The sequence below is a fragment of the Thyridium curvatum genome (genome assembly GCF_004353045.1).
Source record: "Thyridium curvatum strain D216 chromosome Unknown NODE_12_length_601061_cov_81.036774, whole genome shotgun sequence".
Taxonomy (NCBI): domain Eukaryota; kingdom Fungi; phylum Ascomycota; class Sordariomycetes; order Thyridiales; family Thyridiaceae; genus Thyridium; species Thyridium curvatum.
In genome coordinates, this window is record NW_022156767.1 from 196,817 (window position 1) to 218,995 (window position 22,179).

General features: G+C 56.6%; 8 protein-coding genes across 8 annotated transcripts; 4 read left to right on the top strand and 4 right to left on the bottom strand.

Annotated features, from left to right (window-relative positions):
• Nucleotides 1-53: 53 nt before the first annotated feature.
• E0L32_002870 (uncharacterized protein) lies at nt 54-545 on the bottom strand (the record flags this gene model as incomplete). Its single annotated transcript, XM_031137107.1, has 1 exon — nt 54-545. The coding sequence occupies one exon, from the start codon at nt 543-545 to the stop codon at nt 54-56; it is 492 nt and encodes a 163-aa protein (XP_030999480.1).
• Nucleotides 546-1,689: 1,144 nt separating this feature from the next.
• On the top strand, nt 1,690-4,128 carry E0L32_002871 (uncharacterized protein; the record flags this gene model as incomplete). The annotated part of the gene is made up of 1 exon (XM_031137108.1): nt 1,690-4,128. The coding sequence occupies one exon, from the start codon at nt 1,690-1,692 to the stop codon at nt 4,126-4,128; it is 2,439 nt and encodes an 812-aa protein (XP_030999481.1).
• Nucleotides 4,129-4,685: 557 nt separating this feature from the next.
• On the bottom strand, nt 4,686-7,046 carry E0L32_002872 (uncharacterized protein; the record flags this gene model as incomplete). The annotated part of the gene is made up of 7 exons (XM_031137109.1): nt 4,686-4,977; nt 5,067-5,184; nt 5,274-6,029; nt 6,097-6,247; nt 6,325-6,523; nt 6,582-6,666; nt 6,884-7,046. The coding sequence occupies 7 exons, from the start codon at nt 7,044-7,046 to the stop codon at nt 4,686-4,688; spliced, it is 1,764 nt and encodes a 587-aa protein (XP_030999482.1).
• A 1,688-nt stretch (nt 7,047-8,734) lies between these two features.
• Nucleotides 8,735-10,295, bottom strand: E0L32_002873 (uncharacterized protein; the record flags this gene model as incomplete). The annotated part of the gene is made up of 3 exons (XM_031137110.1): nt 8,735-9,613; nt 9,660-9,782; nt 9,840-10,295. 3 exons carry the CDS (start codon nt 10,293-10,295, stop codon nt 8,735-8,737), a joined length of 1,458 nt encoding a protein of 485 aa, XP_030999483.1.
• Nucleotides 10,296-12,156: 1,861 nt separating this feature from the next.
• E0L32_002874 (uncharacterized protein) lies at nt 12,157-14,706 on the top strand (the record flags this gene model as incomplete). Its single annotated transcript, XM_031137111.1, has 1 exon — nt 12,157-14,706. One exon carries the CDS (start codon nt 12,157-12,159, stop codon nt 14,704-14,706), a length of 2,550 nt encoding a protein of 849 aa, XP_030999484.1.
• Nucleotides 14,707-15,937: 1,231 nt separating this feature from the next.
• Nucleotides 15,938-16,798, top strand: E0L32_002875 (uncharacterized protein; the record flags this gene model as incomplete). Its single annotated transcript, XM_031137112.1, has 3 exons — nt 15,938-15,978; nt 16,126-16,565; nt 16,779-16,798. 3 exons carry the CDS (start codon nt 15,938-15,940, stop codon nt 16,796-16,798), a joined length of 501 nt encoding a protein of 166 aa, XP_030999485.1.
• A 40-nt stretch (nt 16,799-16,838) lies between these two features.
• On the bottom strand, nt 16,839-19,163 carry E0L32_002876 (uncharacterized protein; the record flags this gene model as incomplete). Its single annotated transcript, XM_031137113.1, has 7 exons — nt 16,839-16,951; nt 17,024-17,653; nt 17,705-17,862; nt 17,921-18,523; nt 18,578-18,802; nt 18,856-18,956; nt 19,113-19,163. 7 exons carry the CDS (start codon nt 19,161-19,163, stop codon nt 16,839-16,841), a joined length of 1,881 nt encoding a protein of 626 aa, XP_030999486.1.
• Nucleotides 19,164-20,541: 1,378 nt separating this feature from the next.
• On the top strand, nt 20,542-22,067 carry E0L32_002877 (uncharacterized protein; the record flags this gene model as incomplete). The annotated part of the gene is made up of 2 exons (XM_031137114.1): nt 20,542-21,114; nt 21,192-22,067. 2 exons carry the CDS (start codon nt 20,542-20,544, stop codon nt 22,065-22,067), a joined length of 1,449 nt encoding a protein of 482 aa, XP_030999487.1.
• Between the last annotated feature and the right edge of the window lie 112 nt (nt 22,068-22,179).

The window sequence follows — 22,179 nt, forward strand, 5'->3', positions numbered from 1 at the left end:
TTAGTACATTTCCCATCGAGCCACTCAGGTTAGGAAAGAGAGCGCTCATGAACTTACCGTTGACCATCGACGATACTGGATGCCACGTTAGCGGGCGGCCTGTTTGTTATTGACAAAGAAAATGTCCTCACCTGGACTGCTGCTGTGACCCGATCGATGGTTGAGACAACCTCCTTCGACAGCTTGACAGGAACACCCAACCGCAGGATATCCTGTGCCTGGTTGTGACCGAAGTCACGAAGGGCCGCACCGCTCCAGAAGATGCCCTCTAGGTCCATGTCGCCATCGTGACCATGATGCTGGAGAACTCTGCGGACCCATCTCCGCACGGCGACGGTCGTTTCGTCGTAGTTGGGCATCTCGAGGATGAGCTGGTCGAGCGTGGGAGGGTTGCCAGGCTCAGTGTTGGTGGGAGGGTTGCCAGGCTCAGTATTGGTGGGAGGGTTGCCAGACCCAGTGTTGGCAGGCGGTGGCGCTTCAGAGGTTGCGGGGGGGTTGGTGAAACTGAATGCGCCACCTACGCTTTGATATCGCATACTGGCCATTACTGTTGGACTTGGTGAGTGTAGGAAAGAAACTCAGAGCAAGTCGCCATGGAGAGGGTGTAATGTGGTATTTATAAACCGCGAACCTTGGACTGGCCCAGAACCGAAAGTTTTCTGGACCAGTCCTACGGACAACAAACCGGAGATATGATAAATACAAACTTCTCAAGTAAGAGCCACGGTACCATAGATCCTGATATGAGGAGGACCTGGTTGAGATTGCAGCGGTACCGAGATCTCGGAGATCCGAGATCCAGAGCCCGTGGACACCTTGTCCCTCAACCTACCTGGGCTGGGGAGACCATCTTTCCGTGCTTGTCAAATCACTGCATGCTCTTCATTCACCTAAGTCCTCAATTGAGAGTTCAAAATGAGGCTGAACCTGGTGGATTTGTTCATCCAAGCTTGGCGCCCTTTGTGTTTTGGTGTTTTGGTTTTGGTATTCAGCTCACTGCAGGCGGGGTCCTGGAGGGACCACATAGTGGGGGAACTGATCCCCAACCCACCTAACCACTCACTAGAAGCCCTGCCTAGTAGTGCCAAGACCAGCGCGTGCTCCAACTAGATGCGGCATTGGAACCTTCCAAGGTCGATGGACGTTAGAGTTGTCCTTCCACATGCAGCTCAGGGAATGTAGAATCGGTGGTTGCAGTTTTCTTTATTCCCTCGCCATTAATCCGTGACCAGACACTCAATTGCATGTGAGATATCAGTGAGGTAGTCGTTAATTCATCCCAGCTCTGAGGCAGGAGTTGAGGTTCGGACGCCATTTCGGCGAGTGAGTCACCCCGGATTTCTATTGGTGCCAGCTCTTGGCCACAAGCCTCCCTCCCACCAGGATTCATGATCTGGGAACGGAACAATAGAAACATTGCTCTAGGCATCCAATGGCTAAAACCAGTGATTCTGATCTCTCCTGGCAATAACTACCTACGCTGCCCTCTATTCGCTCTCGCAGGCACGCACGCCATTTGACTCACTGGCCGAGAGTCTTCAGGCGCTGCTGCCCCGCCCTCTCACGTCACACCAACCAACCCCATCCCACTTGACAACAGGTATTTCAACAGCAGCAAACAACGCTTTCCCATCTCTACTCCCTCTCTCGTCTCTCTTTCTGATTTTTCACATTGCAGAGTTCATCAACATGGCTTCGGAGGAGATCAAGCACCAGGGCGATGAGCCCTGGTTTCTCAAGTCTCACTTCCCTGTCCTCGTCCCCTCCCACCCGGCTCTCCTCCTGGCGCGAGAGGAGTTCGATGACTTCGTCTGCAAGGATGTCGCAGCCCCGGAACGCTCTGATGAGAACGAGAAAGAAGATGACACTGATCTGACGGTGGTCAACACCCCTCCCTCAACTACCGCAGAGGTTCGCAAGGCCCTCGGCGATGTCACCCTCAACACTCTCGACCACGACATCGAGATGTCCACAGATGGCGACGACACGAAGAAGCAGACCGAGCCACAGCACCCTTTCATCAAGGGCCTCGTCTCTGCCAAGGCTGATGTGCAGGCCCCAATGCTAGACACGGAGAACAAGATGTTGACTGAGAATGCCGACGTCGCCTTCCGCTCCACTCTCGATCCCCTCCTCGACCTCTTCTCAGAGCTGGAGGACGTCATCGCCCCCAACCTGCTCCGCGAGAGGCTCGATGCCGCATGGGCATGCGACGAGCTGGCCACGCTCAAAATCATCTTCAACGCGCGATCCATCCATCTCGGCAAGAGCTCCAAGTCGGTCTTCTACCGCGCCGCTGGCTGGCTGTACAAGAACCACCCCGCCACTCTAGTCGCCAACCTCCGTTGGCTCAGCCGCCCCGTCATCGAGAAGAAGGTCGAGCAGAAGAAGGAGGGTACTGAAGAGGAGGCGGTCATGGTCGAGGCCGCAGAGCTGGATGAGAACGACCCCCGACACTACGACGTCCGAAATGGCGTCGCTCATGGTTACTGGAAGGACCTGCTCAATATTCTGGCACTCGCCGTCAATGACGTTTTCAACGAGACCAACGACTACCAGAATATCCTCAACTGCGATCAGCGTATGGATAAGGCCATCTCGGGCCTCGACAAGGACTTGGGCAAGGTCCGGAGGCGCGAGATCCGCACGAAGCGCCACGAGGCTGCGACACATCACTTCGAGAACATAGCTGCCTACCGCGCTCTCCACCTGGCAGTGGCGCGACTCTTTGCCGAGCAGCTTCAGCGGGACCTGGCTGCAATGCGCGGTGATGACGCGCAGGCCAAGAAGAACATCTCCCTCTGCGCGAAGTGGGCTCCCTCGGCCGAGCGGTTCCACGACAAGCACACCTTCGTCGTCTCGTCCATCGCCGAGATCATGCACCCGGCATCCAGCTTCGATACCGCCGACCGCGACACCTACCTGCGATATGCGCGCGAGGCATACCGCAAGGACGTCTCGAAGCTCCGCGAGCACCTCGACATCGTCGAGCGCAAGATCACGGCCAACAAGCTCGATGAGATCAAGTACGACCGCATCCCCTCCGTGGCCATGCACAACTACTCTCCTGTCTTCGCTAAGAAGGACACGGAGCGCTTCGAAAAGTACATCGAGAACGTCGCTAGCGGCAAGGTCAACATCTCGGGCGCCACCCTCCTGCCCTCCAAGCTCGTCTCCCTCGTGCGCAACCCGCATCGTCAGGCTGGTGGTCCTCGAAAGGGAGGCAAGGGCTCTACTGAAAACAAGCTACTCGCTGGGAAGATGCTGGAGCTGCAACTCAAGGTCGCCGACGCGCAGTGGAACGCCCTGGTGCAGCGCATCAAGGACTCGGGCACCCTCGAGAACTGCATCGCCGTGTGCGACGTCTCGGGCTCCATGGGCGCGCCCGTCTTCCGCGACGGCACGTGCCCCATGGACTCGGCCATCGGACTGTCCCTGCTCATGGCCGAGGTCACAGGCGCCCCCTTTGGCGGCCACTTCATCACCTTCTCGGCCGACCCGGAGGTCCAGAGCGTCGACCTCGAGGCCAGCCTCTCTGAGAAGGTGACGGAGATCATGCGCGCCCCCTGGGGCATGAACACGGACTTTGTCGCCGTCTTTGAGGACCTCATCCTGCCCATGGCCCAGCGGAACAAGCTCCGGCAGGACGAGATGGTCAAGCGCGTGTTTGTGTTTAGCGACATGCAGTTCGATGAGGCGTCGATGCGGAAGCGAAACGGCCGCGGCGGCGACAGGTGGTCCACCTCGTACGAGCGGATTGAGAGTGCGTTCAAGGACGCTGGCTACGAGATGCCCGAGATGGTGTTTTGGAACCTCGCTGGCGGCCGGGCGGGCGGCGGCGGCGGCGGCGGAGGAGATCCCACGGCGCCCAAGCCCGTGACGATGGAGCAGCCCGGCACGGCGATGGTGAGCGGCTACTCGCAGGCCATGCTCAAGGTATTCTTGGACAACGGATCCTTTGAGGACGCGGAGGAGGATGAGGACGAGGCGGTGGTTGTCGAGGAGGGTGAGGACGGCGACGAGGAGGCCGTGGTCCAGGTGCGCAAGAAGGCCAGGCTGGATCCGGTGAGCATCATGAAGAAGGCGATCGGACACAAGGCGTATGCCATGCTCAAGGTTGTTGACTGAGTGGTGGGAGAAGACTTGAGTTTGCGGTTTTTTTTTTTACCCTTTTGTCACAGCATATGAGATACACGAATACCCAGCCCATAGGGCTTCAGCTTTCTGCTCGCTTTATGAGCGCCAGCGAAGTAATTGACGACCTCTATTCTTACATCTCCTGGCCGAGTGAATTCATTGAGGGTGTTTGTTTTCACATCTCTTGGTGTGTTCCAGTGAGCATGACGTAGGGGATCCTTGTGAGGATACGTACTTGCATGCTCAGACCGCTAGTGAGTGGCAAGTTTCGACTTATTGGAGAGCCGTATGCACCTAGGTTCATGCACATTGGTGCACTGCAGTTTAAGCTTCACAAGTGCGACACAAGGTCATATATCTTGGGATTTGACAATGTTCGAGATTCTGTCGGAGGCTCTGTTGTCAAGGTCATTTCGTATTTATGATACGCCAATTAGATCTTTCCCATGCGGACATGCGCAAAGCCCTCCGCCAACAAAAGTATCTCGTACAACCAAGAGGGAAACACCACAATGCTCCCCATGTTATCAAGCCCTGAAACCCCTCATCTAGACAGCAATCTCGCGCGACCGTCGCTCCTGCTCGTGGGTGGAGGCGCGGCCGTCCTTCTCGGCGACGTGCTGGGCGCCGCTCTTGGCCTCGGGCACGCCCATCATCTGGGAGCCCTTGTCGACGTGGTTGGCGCCGCCGAAGAGGACGTCGATCTCCTCGAGGGGGATCTGCTTGGTCTCGGGGATGAAGAAGTAGACGAAGAAGCAGAGGAGGATGTTGACGGCCATGAAGAAGAACAGGCACTTGAGCCCTTCGTTGGTGAGGAAGATGGGGAAGAATTGTTGGAAGCTGCACGCCGGACACGCGAGGAATTAGTCTTTTTCTCTTTTTCTTGTCTTTAAAACAATACGCCAAGGCTGGAAATGGGGAGTGCTTACATGGTGTTTGCGACATTTTGCATCTGCGAGCACATGCCAACGGCCTGAGCGCGGACATTCATTGAGAAAATCTCAGAGGTCCAGATCCAGGTAGTGGCTCCCCAAGAGGGTTTGTAGACTTTGGATTTCTCGTTAGTTTGAAGTTCCTCGACCATTTTGAAGGCGTTTGAAGGCATTCCAGCACGACTGGGGGGACAATTGACTTACAGAAGATGAAGAGGAAGAGGCAGAAGACAATCGCGATACCGACAGGCTCGGTCTTGGCGCCATCGACATCCGGGGTGGTCAAGCCGATAACCGAGACCATCAACATGCTGATAGCCATACCGATGGCACCAACCATAAGCAGCCAGCGTCGGCCGTACCTATCGGCAGTCCAGACGGCGTTGAGAGTGAAGATGATACCGAAGGTGGCGTTGAGGGCGTTGATGAGGTTGATCTGCTGGCTGCTCTTCCACACTTTCTTGTAGATCGCCGTGCTGTACGAGTTGAGGGTGCCCTGGCCAGTGAGCTGCTGTCCGACGTTGAGGATGAAGGCGAGGTAGAGACGCTTGCGGACCGAGGCGTCCTTGAACAGAGCGGCGTAGCCGTGCGAGATGGCCTCCTTCTCGTACTCGATGGCCTCGCGGATGGCCATGACCTCCTCCTCGACCTCCTGCTCCGTCTCGCGGATGCGGCGGAGAGCCTTGCGAGCAGACTCGATGTCGTTGCGCTTCTGGATGTGCCACCGGGGGCTCTCGGGCTGGAAGGGGAGCAGGATGCAGATGATGAACGGGACCAGGATCTGGAAGATGACAACCATCTTCCAGTCCCACTCGCCGAGCTTGTCGCGGTGCAGGGAGCAGGCGTAGTTGATCCAGTAGGCGATGAAGGAGCCGACCGAGTAGAACAGCTGCCAGAAGGCCATGATGTATCCGCGGATCTGGGGAGGGGACATCTCTCCGATGTAGACGGGGCCGGCGGCTGTGATGAAGCGTGTTAAAAACAAAGATCATCTGAGGCATCCGTTCTGAGGAGCTGGAAGACTTACTCAAGGCCATGCCCTGGCCAAGACCAATGACAACACGGCCGGCGATGAAGCAACCGATGCCGTGGCGCGGAGCGAAGGTCTGCATGAATGTGGCGACGATCGTCAGGAAGCAGCCGATGCCCATGCCCCATCGTCGTCCGAGGTAGTCGGCCTGTCAGGAACCACGGCGTTAGCTGACAACTCAAAACATTGCTCATGCTATTGCTGATGATGAACATGGTCACTCACCGTCGGGCCACCGAGGAAGAAACCGGCGACGATAGCGCCGATCGTGTATGCCGTGTTGATCAGACCGATCATGTAGCTGTCCTTCTTGGCATCGAGATCAAACCAGTTCAGCCAGTTGTTTGATCCTTGCACAGAGTTGAACACACTCGCGTCATAGCCGTATAAAACCATACACATCGCGGCTACGAGCGAGATATACCTAGACGTAAAGTTAGTGGCAAACTTGATGATAGTCCGGGTCCAGGTCCAGAACTCACCAGTTATAGACACGCGTCTTGGACACCATCTTGGCGGTATTGTCTCCCTCAAACTCTCTATGTGTCGTTTGTGTTTGCTGATGGCCTGGAGATGTGATGTGCTGGCAGCCTTATTCGCGCACTTGAAAGATGGCCGGACCTGGTTTGCGGGATGGCGCCTGCACAACGAAGATATGGATGAAGAAAGAGAGGGATCGCAAGACCACGACCTGACGAAGAGGCGAGAGGCGATCGACAGCCTTTAAGCAGTCCAGTTGACCGGACGAGATGCATCCCCATGCTGCTGGAGAGGGTGGTCTCACTCCACATGGAGAATTGGGGAGTCTGCACCGGAAGATCCAGTTTTTCTCCCTCGCTAGTCTTGCTGGCGCCTCGAGCCTGGTCGTGAGCGGGGATGAATCCCAGAATGGGAGATGCTAGCGCCAAGGTTCGTGCCTTTCTAGCTGACAGCATCTGCACTGGCATGACATGGAGTGCGTGCGGCTTTGTAGGTATCACCTTAGGAGAACAGGCATCAAAGAATACCTCTGCTTCTTTTGGACAGCAGACTTGGCGCAGATGTATCTCCTTGTTCGCTTGGTACCTCCTCCTTCTCCATGTGCTCCAGGGGTTTGCCCCAGATTCACTCTCCTTGTTCGTAAAGACAAGACTCCACCAGCGACCCTTGTGAGGATTCCAGCCTGCGGAGAAATCGACGACGCAGAAATTCCACCAATGGGCGTCGCCTGCCACTAGTGTTTTGGAGGAATTGCCCTCCCCCGGCTCTTGCACAGAGAAGGTGGAGCGAGCCTCACGAAACGCGTCCCCAGAATGGACTAGAACCTCGACCATGTGAACTGAACAAGCTTGATGCTAGTGACTTTTGCGGACTGGTGGCGTGCTGGGTAGATCTCTGCTCCAGGTGAGCCAAATTGCATTGGACGGGGAAGAGCCGTTTGCCGGCAATGTAGGCGACTAGGGGCAGAAAGTGGGCGTTCTGGAAGTTTGAGCTCTCGTTCATTTTCCCGTCTGCAATCATCTCGATGTTTTATCGACTTGGCGTTCATGACAGAGGTAGTTAATGTCGGTCTTTCGGACAGCTTAATAGGTTGCATGTTGGTAGTAAAGAAAGAAAAAAAAAACAAGAGAGCTAGGGCCGGGCCTGGTTATGGAAGTTGGAAGCCTGGAAGCCCAGGCCTCAAGCCAAACAGCTGGCGGGATTTGCGCTGGCACTCGCTGCCCCTCTGGGAGCCGAGCGCTGTCACGGCAAGTCATCAAAGCCGCAGCATCATCCAATATTCGCAGTCCAGCAGGTCGTGGCACTTCCCATCACGTCGGGTTTGTCGAAGGGGCATGGACGAATCATAGATTGCTAGACCTGTCGAGACAAACTCAAGCGGGCAGATGTGCTCAGCGTTTGTCCGTGTGGGCACCATCACGGTGCCTCAGCTACACATACATCCTTGCCAGTCTGACCGGCACACTACCCGAGGTGAACCCCATCCTCATGGGACGATGGAAACCCATCCAGGACGTAGATCTAGTGATCTGCCTTTGTCTCGCACGGCGCGCTTCTCCCATACCGAGGATCCGGGGACGCGGCAAGCAGCTAGTGGCCGTGACAGGTCATGGCGTGAACTCCCTGTGCCTGCGATGCCTTGCCCTTCCTTAGCAATTTTTCCGTCAATAGAAACCAGTGCCCCACGGGGAACTTTTCCACAAATGAGCGGCATCATTGCCTCGAGGATCAAACAGAAGGTCAGATTAAGGTTTCCAGTGTTTGAATTGATGGCATCAGCATCCAGTCCGCGAATATTCCGGCCGCCGCCTGTGGGTGAGCATCACAGAAGACCTTTCACGAACCGAGGCGAATCCGTCTAAAAGGATCGAACGATATGGAGGTGGGATAAACGTTTGGGAAAGGTCAGTAAAAGAGTTATCCCACTACTAATAACGGGCATTGAAGGGCAATTCGACGTGCAGCATTTGATCTCGATTCGTTGTTGAAGCTATGGGACTAAAGTTTATTATCTCATTCATTCATCCATCCGTGCATCCGTCCATTCATCCGTCCATTCATGTAGCAAAGAATCGATTGTCATGTCCCGTGTGTCCCGTATGTCCCTTATGTTCCAGCAAATGTTATCCCCCGTCCTCTGACAGAGCCTCCTTCACTAACCACGAATCGAGTGCGGGTGGTCGAAGAGGTTGAGCGGATCGTACCACCTCTTGCAGCCCTGGAGGCGCTGGTAGAGCTCAGCACCATAGTAGAGCTCGTGTGCCTCGTCGCGCGAGAGGGTCGGATCGACGTAGACGAGCTCTGCAGCATACTCGTCGAGCTCCTGAGTCAGAGCGCTGTTCATGCCCTCCAGCAGCTCGAAGCCCTCCTCGGGGAACTTCTCCGTCACGCCAACACTGGCGAAGTGCTGGAACACCCACAGCGCGTCGTAGCTGCCGAAGGCTGCAAACGAGCTGCTCCTCGTGTTGATCTGGCTGTCGGGACCACCATGGAGGTTGACGATGACGTACCAACCGACTGAAGCCTTCTTGGCCTGACCCTGGAGGAATCGAAAGTACTTGACGAGAGCGGCGTCGGGGATGGGCTTGGAGACGGTCACACTCTTGGCGAAGAAGTTGGACTGCTGCTCTCGGTCCTTCTGCGTGATGATGGGCGTCGCATCGTCTTCCGGAATGCCGGAATACTCCGCCCACGTCTGCGTCTTGATGTTAACAATGTCGGCCTCGGGCAGACACTGATCATTGTAGAGAGCAGGCAGAATGACGTTGAAGAAGGTGTCATGGGGTCCCATGTAAATGCCGCTGATGATCAAGGCGTCCCCGTTGATGAAGACGCTCAGGCCCAGGTCGCGGTCAACGATTTCGGGATCCTGAGCGAAGGCCTGGACGTGCTTGAAGGTCTTAACCGCGTCATTCACGTTATTTATGATGCCCGTGAAAGCGAATCGGAAGTTTAGGATGGTGTCCGGCGCCTCCTTGGACTGGAGGTAGAACTGGGTGACGACTCCGATCGAATCAGCAGCGCCACGCAGAGCCTATAACGAGTAACCGTACGTTAGTCTTGGTGGCCGTGACACTCACTCTCCTCTCCAAAGAGGTACTGACCCAGAAGAGCTCGGGGTTTCGGGTGCGCGAGACCTGTGCCAGGTGTCGTCCATCGGCGAGAACAACGTCCAGGGCAATAATATGGTCCATCGCCAAGCCCTACTTGCGCGATGCATAACCAAAGCCTCCGTGAGTGAAGTGACCTCCAACACCGACCGTACGGTGCGTGCCGTGGGCGATAGCACGGCTTCCGTAGCCGACAGGGCGGCCGAGATTGTAGAGAGTGCTGTCAAGCTCGCCCAGGCGGACTCCAGGAGAGACACGAAAGACGCCAGTGACGTGGTTGACACAAATCTCACGCATCTCCTGCATGTCAATGACCATGATGCCGTCTATACCTCCAGTGCTGAACGAGGCATACGAGTGGCCGCCGGACTTGACCTGGACCTTTGTGCCGTATTTGGCAGCGAGGACGACAGCTTCCTGAACGTGCAGGACCTTGTTGGGGACGACGATCAAAGCTGGTTCGTACTGGAGACGAGCGTTGAAGGTCTGGGCGTATTTGAGCCAGTCCTGGTCGACGCTCCTCTTGATGGGCACATTCTTGGCGAGGAGGTCCTCGGCGAGCTGATCGAAGTCTGGCTTCGCGTCGGGTTGGTTCTCGGTCGCCATCTTGCAAGGATGGGTTGCGCTTGATGGGACAGGGATGAAGATAGTAAGGAGACTGGAGAGTAAATGGAACAAGGCTTCCAGCGCGGAGATTCACAGATGTAAGGGAGTGGCGGTTGTGATCTGTGGTGATAATTGTGACAAGGAGGAGGGGGAAAAGAGGAAGTGGCGGGTGGTGGGTGAGGCTGCTGGAATTCTTTTTATCATCAACTACCTTGTGCGGGGCAAAGCCCTGGACAATTCGACGCTAAGTTCAGGGCATCAGATGGCGCTCGGGCCCTAATTCAAGCCTGAAGGGTGACTCTATATGTGACTGTAAGCGTGAATCGTTGGTGATGCCAGCCCCAAACAAAGAAGCCTTGTCCTCCACAGGTCTTTGGTTGGACCCCCTTGCCCGGAACACAAAAGGCAGCATCAAAACTCGGATCGGGATACTATTCCCTTGTTCCATCGAGAGACTCAGCATGTCGTCGCCTGGGGACAGTGCCTTTGTTTCCCCATCTTCATCGCTGTTGCCCTCCGCTTCCGCCTTCTGGCCCCCTTTTATTTCCTCCCCTCCCGTCAAGGAAGGACCGATGCCCATGCTGGCTCGGGCCAAGGTACGTTGCCTATCTATGGCCATTAAATTGTTCTCAGGTATCCTCTATACTCGTTATCCCTCTTCTGGACCAGGTCAAGAATGTATATTGGCCGAGAGGGGGGTGAGGAGCGTAGTTGATCAGAACGGCTCAAGCATTACCTTCCCCAGAGTTGCTCCTGGATCCTTGGTATCTTTAATACCCATCAACCTGCTCAGGGTCTTACAAGTACAATGGCCACCCTCGAGGATGGTGACAGTTCTTATTCTCTAGAGTCACTCGACACATTAGGAGAGACCCGACCCCGGTCACGATTCTGACTCTTTGAACGGCATTCAGTCATCGATCAGGTGGGCTGAGACCACAAATACAGTACGGGTGTAAATACAGTACGGGTGTACGGGAAGACTTCCGCCTGGCAAGTTAATAGATATAAGCTCTGCATTTGCGTTCTTAGTCGAGGCATCGCCGGGTTGTCTTTTGAAGCCGCCCATTCTCTGTTTTTTGGGTGGCTTCCTCTTCCGGAAAACCTGGAACACCACCGACAGGATCTCGTGATACTTGCCAACTAGTTCAGGACACGCACGGGCTTGGCCAAACAATAGCGTTCCGGGGCCCTGAATCCAAGACCAAGGGAAAGACCTCCAACTGTCTCCAATACTGGATACCGGTCTATCCAAACCCACCCTACACATCCAACTAGAAACGGCGGGTTCCGACATTCCCTGTAACTGCAACAGTGGAACTAAACGTACGTATTGGACGCGTGCGGCATCAAACTCTGGTTACGATCCCTGGAGGACTCACGGCTACTAACACTATTCGTGGATATCAGATGCAGACGCTGACTGAAAGGGAAGCAAACACTCTACTTGTCGAATCGGAAGTTGGTCCGAGTCGCACAGCAGATGGAATGGCAAGTTGTATTGGCAAAGAACGCAGGAATCCAGATCATTCATCCACCTCGACAGCCCTGCCAAGAAGCAAAACAAATGCAGAATACGAGATCCGAAGTTTTGAGAATCAAGCAGACTTTGGTCCACGACGTGCTCAACAATTTTCCTCGGTAGCCTAGGTAAATAAAGTCACAGCCACAGTCCCACCTCGTTTTTGACCTTCTCCTCTCTTTCTCTCCATCTCCGCACTCCTCACCCCGCACGCACACCACATTAGCCGGAAATAGTATCCCTTCCCCAAATTCCTCCAATTCATGCCACCGCTCTTTTCAGACCTTCTCTGATCGTCAAGTCCAACAGAGAAGAATCTGGGTCATTCTGCCATTCACCATGCTGCCCGGACCGCTCGTCAGTGTCTACCAGCAGTACAAGCAGGACACCGACTCGGTGGCCTCGTGGCTCGCATCCACCGCCAAGGCCTGCGGTTTTCCGGCCGATCTGCTGAAGTCTGGCACCTGGGATACACCCCGTGCTGCTTCTGGACGCGTCAAGGGCAAGGCCAGAAAGGAGGCGAAAGAAGCTGCCGCTGCGGGCGGAAGCAAGGCCGCCGCCTCAAAGAACGTTCCCAAGTACACTGTCGCCATCGCCGACTTCATCCCTCTCGCCGAGTTCGTCGCCGCGTCCAAGAAACCGCAGGCCGCGGTACCTGAAGCCTTCTCGGCTACCATCAACCGGGTTATTGAGGTGCGATCCGGTTTCGGCGACCGACTGGCCGAGGAAGGGTCCACGCCCGATGAGAACCAGAGACTGAAGCACGACTATTTTGTCGGTGTTCTCGAAAAGGTTCGCGATGTTTTGCGATCCTCAATGACGGTGTCGGCCGCGGCCGTGGCTGCTGCGGCATCCGCCTCCGCTGGAGGTGGAGCAGGAGACGACTTGGCCAACAAGTTCAGCGGGCTCGCCGTCTACGAGCCGTCCCAGGCATTCCTTGATGCGCCGGATATACCTCGGCCGGCGCCATTGCCTGAGGACAAGACTGTCTACGTTGCCGAGCAGCAAACTACTTTCGCTGATGCTCTGTTTGCCTGCACCGCCATGATGAACGACCTCGAGCGCATCAGGTCTACCATCAAGTGGATTTGGAAGAACCAGAAGGATGGCTTCTTTGACCTCGCCGCCGCTGCAGTCGCAACAAACACGGCCATCGACCTTGCTCGCAGCGTGTCGGAGGACGTCGTCCCCCTGTTCAAGGATCACGGCGGCGCATGGGGCATTCTCAACAAGTTCTTCGTCATGATCTGCGTCCGCAAGGGATATGATATGGACAAGATCTTCACTGACGGCACCGACAACTTCAACTATGATGCCTACGAGATTGCGGACCAGACCTTTGTACACGCCTACCGCATGCTTCTCAGCTTCCTCGATGCGCTGCTGCCGACAGATCTCCCGCTGATCAAAGAAGGCATCTTTGGCAAGTACGATCCCAAGGCCGACCGCTCGAAAATGACGGGCAAGGAGAAGGGCAAGGAGGACCAGATCCTGCTGATGGAGTTCTTCACCGAGCTGGTGACGGTCATCCGCGCCGTTCCCGACTTCCCGATCGAAGACGAGTTCCTGCGCGGCATGCGCGAGATGGATAAGACACGGAGCGTCCCCTTCTACCTTGTCTTTGCGGCGCAGACCTACCTCGACATCCACCACATCCTTCGAGACGACATCAACCAGAGCTTCCAAGCTGTCATACAGGAGACCTCAACCATGGACAACAACCTCGGCTTGCACCTCCAATTCCACCAGAACCTCAAGGTTGACACTTGGAACGTCGCCAACGACATGGTCCTGACGCAGCTCCAGCAGCGTATCAAATGGGTCGGCCGTGACCCAGTCTACCAGGCCAAGGTCAAGGTCCTCAAGCGACGCAACTGGGATGTCCCGGAGTCGATGAAGCCGCACCGCATACTGGTCTACTCTCCCGTGATCAGCGGACTCATGCTCTTCCGCTTCCGCGCCGAGATGTACGAGATCGGCATCACCGTCGCCAATGCCTGGGGTTCTATCCAGTACACAAACCACCTCTACAACGCCCTCCGGCAGGAGAAGCTCCTCACCACCTCCTGGCCCGACATGGAGATCGTGACCTCCATCCTCGGCGAGTCCAACTTCTTTGTCGGCGGCGCCCCAGACAATATCGCTGATTACCTCCGCCGCTTCTGCCTGCAGATGGGCGTCACGGTCGCGGCCTTCACCAACCGCAAGAAGCGACGCTCCGTCAGCACAAAGGGCCTGGACTCCCGCGCGGGACCGAGAGGCATCAAGGATGGCGTCCCCGTGTCTAGCATGTTCAAAGATCGCTACGTGTACTCGACGGGCTCAGTCCACTGGACGCCCGAGCACGTCGACGACATCGTCGCCCGCAGCGAGTGGGAGTTTGAGGGCGCCGAGGAGGACGGGGCCGTCTTCGCCATGGAGCGCAAGGACGACGGCGCCATCCGCGAGCAGAAGCGCGCCGCGCAGCAGGCCAAGAAGCTCAGCAGGCCCGCGGCCGAGGGCGCGCGGATGCCGCTGCACATGCTGGTCAGCCGGCTCGCGCTGGCGCTGCAGGCCGAGACGCTCGAGGCGGCGTTCCCGTACCTGACGCTGCACCGCTGGTGCTGGCGCATGCTGGGCGCCGTGCGGGAGTCGTGCGACCCGCTGCTCCGGGAGCTGTTCACCCCGGCCTACATGGAGCGCGAGTCGGAGCTGCCGTTTGTCGTGGGCTACATCTTCATGGCGGCGGGCCCCAAGGGCGGCGGCGGCCTCGGCGACCACCGCCTGCTGGAGAGGGCTGCGGTCACGCTGAACGAGCTGGCTGCTACGGGTGGAGGGAGCATGTCGATCAAGTTCCTTCAGCACTTGGGATTTGGTATTCAGTTTGAGACTGAGGAGGATGAGGAGTAATAGTGGGAAGGAGAAGTGGGGGGAGATGATACTCGATGTGGAAAAGTGTAGACAAATTAAAGTAACAACTCTAATGCAAGACCAGGTCGCGAGACTGGATGTATCTATGCCATGAATGGTTGCCAAAGGATACCAGTGGACGGGATGAGTGACTTCAAGTGCTGTGCAAGTCCCGCCAAACAGATCATTTCGGAGTAAAGATCAGCATCCTCTGCCGGAGATCCGACAGCACCCGCTCACCTGACCGCCGCAACAACATGTTCGGACTGGCCTGGAAGACGGCTGATGCTAATTATATCCGCAGGCTGGCACGATAGAAGGGTTCGGGCATGCAACCGCCCCAGAGACGATCCGATGAAGAGGTCCTTCCCCTCTCTATCCCTGCACAAGATCCAAGAACCGGGGTTCACTACCACACGCCATGCAACCCTATCCCGTTGCTTGCTTGTATGCGTGTCTGCTGCAAGAAAACGGCTATATATGGCGTGACATCGCCGTGAGCCCTTAGAGTTATACCTTTCCCAATCCCGGTCTCTCCTCGGAAGATGTCCGATGTGCCACTTGCTCGCTCCGCGCACACCTGCCAAGAGATAGATAAATCCAGCCCTAGATCGGGCCAGGGCCATCTTGTCTTGGGACTGCTCGGAAGATGCCAAAGCATTTCCCAATGAAGTCCAGCCCCCAGGAACAGAGGCCTATTTTTAGCCGTGGCTTAATCTAGCAGCACTTTACAAGGTGCGGAGCCCTACTCAATTCAGCCTGTCGTGGGAACCTTCACCAGCGAAAAGAGCAGAAGAGTCTTTCAGCTAGGCCTTTCGAATATCCGGAACGCCCATGTCACGTCGTAGCATTTTAATTTGAGCTTGCAATATCCAATTGCAGAGGCGGCGTCCGGTGGCTGACATCCTTACCGCGTCGTAGCTCTTGGAGAAGATGGAATTGGAGGCGGAGAGTCAACCAGCGGGGAGAACGGAAGAGTTCCTTGCTGCGAGGACTGGCACTCCACGCTCAATTGAGACATAGAGATGACTAGACATCTTCCTCTCATATAAATCAGGTCTTGGCTTCAGACCGTGTAGGACATATAAGGGCAGTGCGGGATCCCGCATCGACCTCGACTCGAGATCATCACGATCGTTACCAGGAACAGACGCAAACGTTGCCATCAATCTCAAACGCCCATCCTCAGTCCCTCCATTTCAAAGTAGCCTCACCTCCGCCCGTCATCGCAATGTACGCCATCTCCGCAGCCCTACTTGGCCTGTTCGCCATGTAAGCTAGCTCCTCCCAGGTGCCCACCATCACCTCCTCCCTCCTCAACCATCCACACAACCTCTCTCCACCACCCCCAAACATACATACCCATCCAGCCAAAGCTAACCTCCCACCCCCTTCACCGAAGCAGCGCCTCCGCCCAAGGCATAACCCTCACGCCCACAACCATCCGCGGCGCAACCTGCCCGGTGACCCGCGTCCTCACCCGGACCGAGACATCCACGACCACCACGACCGCCACGAGCACAACGACCTCGGTCTCGGTCTCGGTGTCGACCTCGACGGCGACAAAGACCGAGACCCGGACCACGACGGCCACGTACATAACCGTCTCGACGACGACGGCCCGCGTCACCACGACGGCTCCCTGCGTGGCGCCCGACTGCCCCACGCTCGTCTCCACGGCCACGGCCTGCAGGACCTGCTTCGTGCCCGGGTGCACCACCACCGTCGCGGTGACGAGGTCGTGCGGGTGCCCGGCCGCGCTGGCGACGACGACGACGGCCTTCCCCTGCGACAGGGCCGACTCGTGCAACAAGATCGGGTGCAAGACCGTGTACGATATCAAGACGGCGGCGTGTTAGGTAGACGGACGGTGAAGGACAGTCGCCGTGATTCTTACATAGCGAGAAGGAAGTTTATCGAAATATACTTTTGCATGATTTGTCAAGGAGGGGTCTCGCTGAGCTGACACGAGCGTACGAAAAGCCATTGCTTGCATCTATGTTGCCAACAGGACTACAAATTACAAAGTATCCAAGCACTCCCATTGTATACAAGCATGCTGAAGATACTAGCAAATCCCGAAATTGCATGACAGTCCACTCTTATAAACGCCATCACCAACTGAGACTCAATCACATGCCTTCCCCTCTAATGATCCTCTGAATATCCACATCCGCCCACTGCACCTCCTGAACCGGGCCCTGTGACTGCTGAACAGGTTGAAGAGGACTAGGCATGATAGAATCTGCAAACATAACACGTTAGCAACGCAGTTCGTAGCGGTAACAACGACGGCGGCAAAAAAAAAAGGACCTACTAGACATGTATTGCATCTGCTGCTGCTGTTGCTGCTGTTGAGCGGCCTCTCTCATCATCTTTTTGGATTGCAGAGAAGCAAGTACCTCGCCGCTCATCATGTCGAAGCTCTTGGACAGCATGTTGGCGTTGGTCCACCTCTCGCCGTACTTCTTCAGCGTCATCTTGGCCTTCTCGATACATCCCAGGCTTCGGTCCAGGTTATCTCCGCCGCTGCGCGGGGGCATCGGGGGCGGCGGCGCCCTGCCCGGCAGAGCCAGTGGCACAGGTACTGACGATCCCGCGAGCAGCGCATCCGCGGCGTCGCGCAGAACAGCGACGAACTGGCTGCCCATGAAGTACACGCGCAGGGCATCGTGGTACGTATAGAAAGCCGCGTTGAAGGGGCCGTGGGCGAGCTCGAAGACGCGGTCGACATACGAGATGGCATATTCGAAGATGAGCATCCGGCCGTAGGCAGTCATGTGAGGCGCCCTGCCGCTGGGGGCGATGCAGTAGACGTAGCTATATTTGAGCTCGAGGTCGAACAACTCGCGAATGGCAACGGGCAATGTCTTGGGCAAAGACTCGGACCATTCACGCATCTCAAAGCACATCTGCCAGATGTACCCTGCGGGATCTTGGAGAGGGTCTGTCGGATCGGATTGAAACAGTGTCTGGTACCATTGTGACTGGCACCTACGCAGCTGGAACCACAGAACGGCAGGGTTTTCTGACCGTGGCCCCGTGATGGTGCCAGATATGGAGGGGATGCGACCCAGGCCTGCCATGGAAGGCAGGTCGACATTGACCGAGTCGTCGGTAAAGGAGAAGGGCCGGGCATGGACTAGACTTATTGCTCTGAAACAGCAGTTAGTCCCTGCATAGACGCAGACTCTTTGTGGCGACCACTACCTACCTGTCAAGTGCGTACACACTATAGAAGAGCTTGCGCCTCATATCAAGAGTCTCCTTGTTGAGCTGCTGATTGGGAGGCGGGTCCTGGTGGTAACCCAGATCGATGACGACCCGGCATGTGATGCCGATGAGATGCCAGCTGTCAAAATGTGCAGGGTCGAGCATGGAGTACTGAGTGAGCAGGATCAGGGACTGTATCTGAGTGAGGTGACCAGGTGCCAGTGCCCTGTCGGCATACGGTAGAGCACGAGACGCGAACTCGAGACCATTCCGATAAAAGTCATCTTGGTTGCTACGGCTCTGCGCTGTAGCTCCTATGGCAAGGACCATGTAGACGAGCCAGTAGTCAGTGCTCCGCAAGCGGGGTTGCTCCTGGTAGAGCTCCTCCAAGCGAGAGAGAAGAATAGTCTCGTCGAAGAAGGGAAACAGCGAGTATATGTTGTTGAGGTAGTACTGTACAATAGCCTGAGCTGTCTGGCGAGGCGGCAGCTTGGTGCTCTTTGGTTCCGGTACTGGGTCATTCGTGGCCGCTGCGAGCACGAGTCGAGCAAAAGTCATGTTGCTCACTGACGGCTCGAAGTCCCTTGTGGTTGCATTCACGGATCTTGTACTGTGTCAACGAGTGGCCGCTCCTCGGAGGGTTTTAAGAGGGACTTACAGGAAGCCAAAATCAGAGACAAGGGAGTTGACATCTGAGTTCTCTCGTTTCCTTGCCGCCTTCCGGTAGATGGCAGCCCGGATGGTAGCCAAAGAGTCTTTGCGGTCGGTGTCTGGTACAACGGGAGTCTCATTCTGATGCATGGCTACCGATGCCTTCCTCGACTTTGCATACGACAAGCGTTTCTCCAGCTTCTCAATCCGGAGCTCGAGGGCCGAGACATAACTGCACAGGTTCAGCGCCACGACCACTATGGTAGTATGGAGAAGGATACACACCTCCGTTCCTTGCCACGGGCGAACTGGTCATTGGCCGCAGAGCACTCGCTCTCGCGGCCGGCCTTCTCACAGGCCGTACAGGCCGGAAGCTTGCCATCGCACTGCCAAGTGAAATGTCAGCTATCGATGCGCATGGGGTAGCGAGAGACTCTGGGCGAGTATAGACCTTGACTTTAGCGGAGCGACCTGTTTGGGTTTGTTAGAGGCCATTATGAGGAAAGAAGTAGGCAGGACTTGCATCTTGAGCAGGCTGATACGGGCCGGGAGACACGCAACAGTGGGTTCTCGGAGAAGCTGCTGCGAGGCATGACGATGACGATGGGTGCGGGATAAACGCCGCCCTTGAGTCAAGGCAAACGCCTGCTTGCTCGAGGGTCTGCAGAGACTTGATAAAGGAAATACTGATGTCAAACACGTCACTTGTACACAATTCAGACCCAGATGCAGATGCAGGTCGGAGATAGCCGAAGCAGCAGCGGCAGTAGCAGCGGAGAGGTCCCTCAATTGCGGCTGTGCTGCAGCACCGGATGCCGATGGCGGGCGGGGGGGCTAGGTTTGCGATCTGAAGAATCGGGCTTGGGCCTGGGCAGGGTGCGCTCTGGTGGGGAAACGTGGGATGCGCGCAAGCTGCAGCTGATGAGGGCGCAAGAGCGAGAGAGCGACAGCAAGAGAGGCAGAAGCAACTTTGGGTGTCAAGCAGATGTCGGCGACGTCGTCGCAAGAGGCTTTGTTAAGCTAAGAGAGCCTCGAGACCAAGGAGGAGGAGGGACTAGGGCCGATGAAAGGACAGCAGATTGCGAGAGTGAGAGTGACCGCGCGCCGCGCACACACACGCAAGAGAGCCAGATTGATCGACGACAGGACAGGCGGGCGGCAAGCTTGAACCATGTGTCAGGCGGGGTAACTGGTAACTGAGTGAAGGACAGGGCAGAAGTGGGGGCACACTTGGTGAGAGAATGGTGTTTGATTTGCCTGTTGTGCTCTATGGAGTACCTAAGCTAGGTACCTAACTATCTCAAATCATCATTCACAGCAGCGTGGGTTTAGTCATGCACACATCCTACCACTGCACTGGGAGTTGGCCTAACTGAAGACGGCCTAGAGGGATTGGATTGGTGCCATCCATCCTGACAGCCACAGCTGGTGCCATCCTGGAATGCAGAGCAGGTGCAGGAGACATCTATGTCTTCACATAATAAAGATGAGAGCAAAAATGAATTCTTCTCATCGGTTCTGGTCACCAGTGCAGATTGACGCTGCTTCATACCTACCTAGGTAATCAAGAGAGGTAAGGTAACCTTACCTTAGCATTAGGTCAATCTGTTTAGGCCACCAGGCATCAATCAGCAGGCATCGGGGCGACAATGGCCTTGGCGCTCAGTGAATTCCAGGCACCCTCCAGGCAGGATGACATTCTTTCCCAAAATGGCCAGCACTTGATCAACTCATCAAAGCTGTGTTGACAAAGAAGCAATCCCCAATGCTCGTGGACGTCATGTCTTCTCTTTTCCCCCTTGCCGCTTCTGTTCATTTAAGCAGCGCGAGCTGCTCATTGTTTCTCGTTGTAGCTCACCTCAGCATTTCATGTCGAGTGTTCCTTGCACCACATGCCCTTCGTACAGCGAATTGCCAACATCGAACCAACAATAGGAGCTCATTCTACGACCAGAACGACACATCGCCAAGATGCCGTCTAGGAAACGAAAGTCAGAGGAGAACCATGCTCACGCGGGCACAGAGCATACCATACGGTCCATACCCATCCGAGGAGGCCGGCCTGCTGTTCAACGAGACTCAAGCCTCAACGAGGCCCCGACCCAGGGTCTCACCGTCTTGATCTTCGGCACCGGTGACTGCGGCGAGCTCGGCCTCGGGCCTGTCACGAAGGAGGTCCGACGCCCTCGGATCATGCAGTCTTTGAACCCGGAGAACGAAAACAGCTACCGCGTGGTCCAGCTCGACACGGGTGGCATGCACGTCGTCGCTCTGACAGCGGACAACAAGATCGTCACCTGGGGCGTCAACGACAAGGGCGCCCTTGGCAGGGACACAGAGTGGGAGGGCCGCTTGCGCGACGCCGATGTGGACATGTCAGACGATGACGACTCCGACGACCTCAACCCAGTCGAATCGACACCCACCGACATACCAGCGGACTCGTTCCCACCAAACACCACATTTACGCAAGTGGCCGCGGGTGACAACGCTTCCTTCGCCATCACCGACACCGGCTTGGTGTACGGATGGGGAACATTCTTGGTAAGCTTGATCCAACTCAATCTTTTGCCGATTGGCCAACCTCGGTAGTATTCACTAACACCATCTTACCTCCTTAGAACACAGAGGGCCACGAGGGCTTCTGCTTTGACGCCAATGGCAGCTTCATCAAGCTGCAGCGCCGGCCCTTCCTCATCCCGGGCCTCAAGGACATCACCAGCATCACCTGCGGCGCCAACCACGCCCTCGCGCTCGACGCCCGCGGCCGCATCTGGGCCTGGGGCGTCGGCGAACAGAACCAGCTGGGCCGCCGGATCATGCCGCGCCGCGTCATGGAGAGCTACGTCCCCCACCAGGTCGAGGTGTGCCGCCACGGCGCCAAAGCCATTGCGGCCGGCAGCTACCACTCCTTCGCCGTGGACAAGCTGGACAACGTCTGGGGGTGGGGGCTCAACAGCTTCGGCCAGGCTGGGTATGCCAAGTACGCGGGCGACCCGTCCAACACGTTTGTCCCCTACCCGATGAAGATCCCGGGCCTGTGCGGGCAGGGGATCAAGATGGTCAGCGGCAGCGCGCACCACTCTGCCGCCGTGGCCCAGGACGGCCGGTGCCTCGTGTGGGGCCGGCTCGATGGCGGACAGCTGGGCGTGAAGCTGAGCGCGGAGCAGCTAGATGACGACAGCCTCGTGCGGCGCGACGAGCGCGGCAGGCCGCGGATATGCCTCCGGCCTGTCACCGTATCGCAAGTCGGCCAGACGAGCTACGTCGACTGCGGCAGCGGTCACACCGTCTTTGTGGGCAGCGATGGGAAAGCGCGCAGCTCCGGCTTCGGCACCATGTACCAGCTCGGCCTGGGCTCGGACGACGATGTCGAGACAGCGCAGCTCATCTTCAACAAGGCTGTGCGGGACCGGGTCCTGACCTGGGCGGGCACCGGAGGCCAGTTCAGCATGGTTGCCGGACCTGCGTGGGATACTGGCAGTGGTACTTCATAGACATTCTTAGATACAAGGAGGGTTGGAGGGGGGATTGAAAGGAACGAGGCCGGGGTGGATGAATATGCATTCACTCGTGGGGAACAGCAGCACAGCTCGAGTCTCATGATCG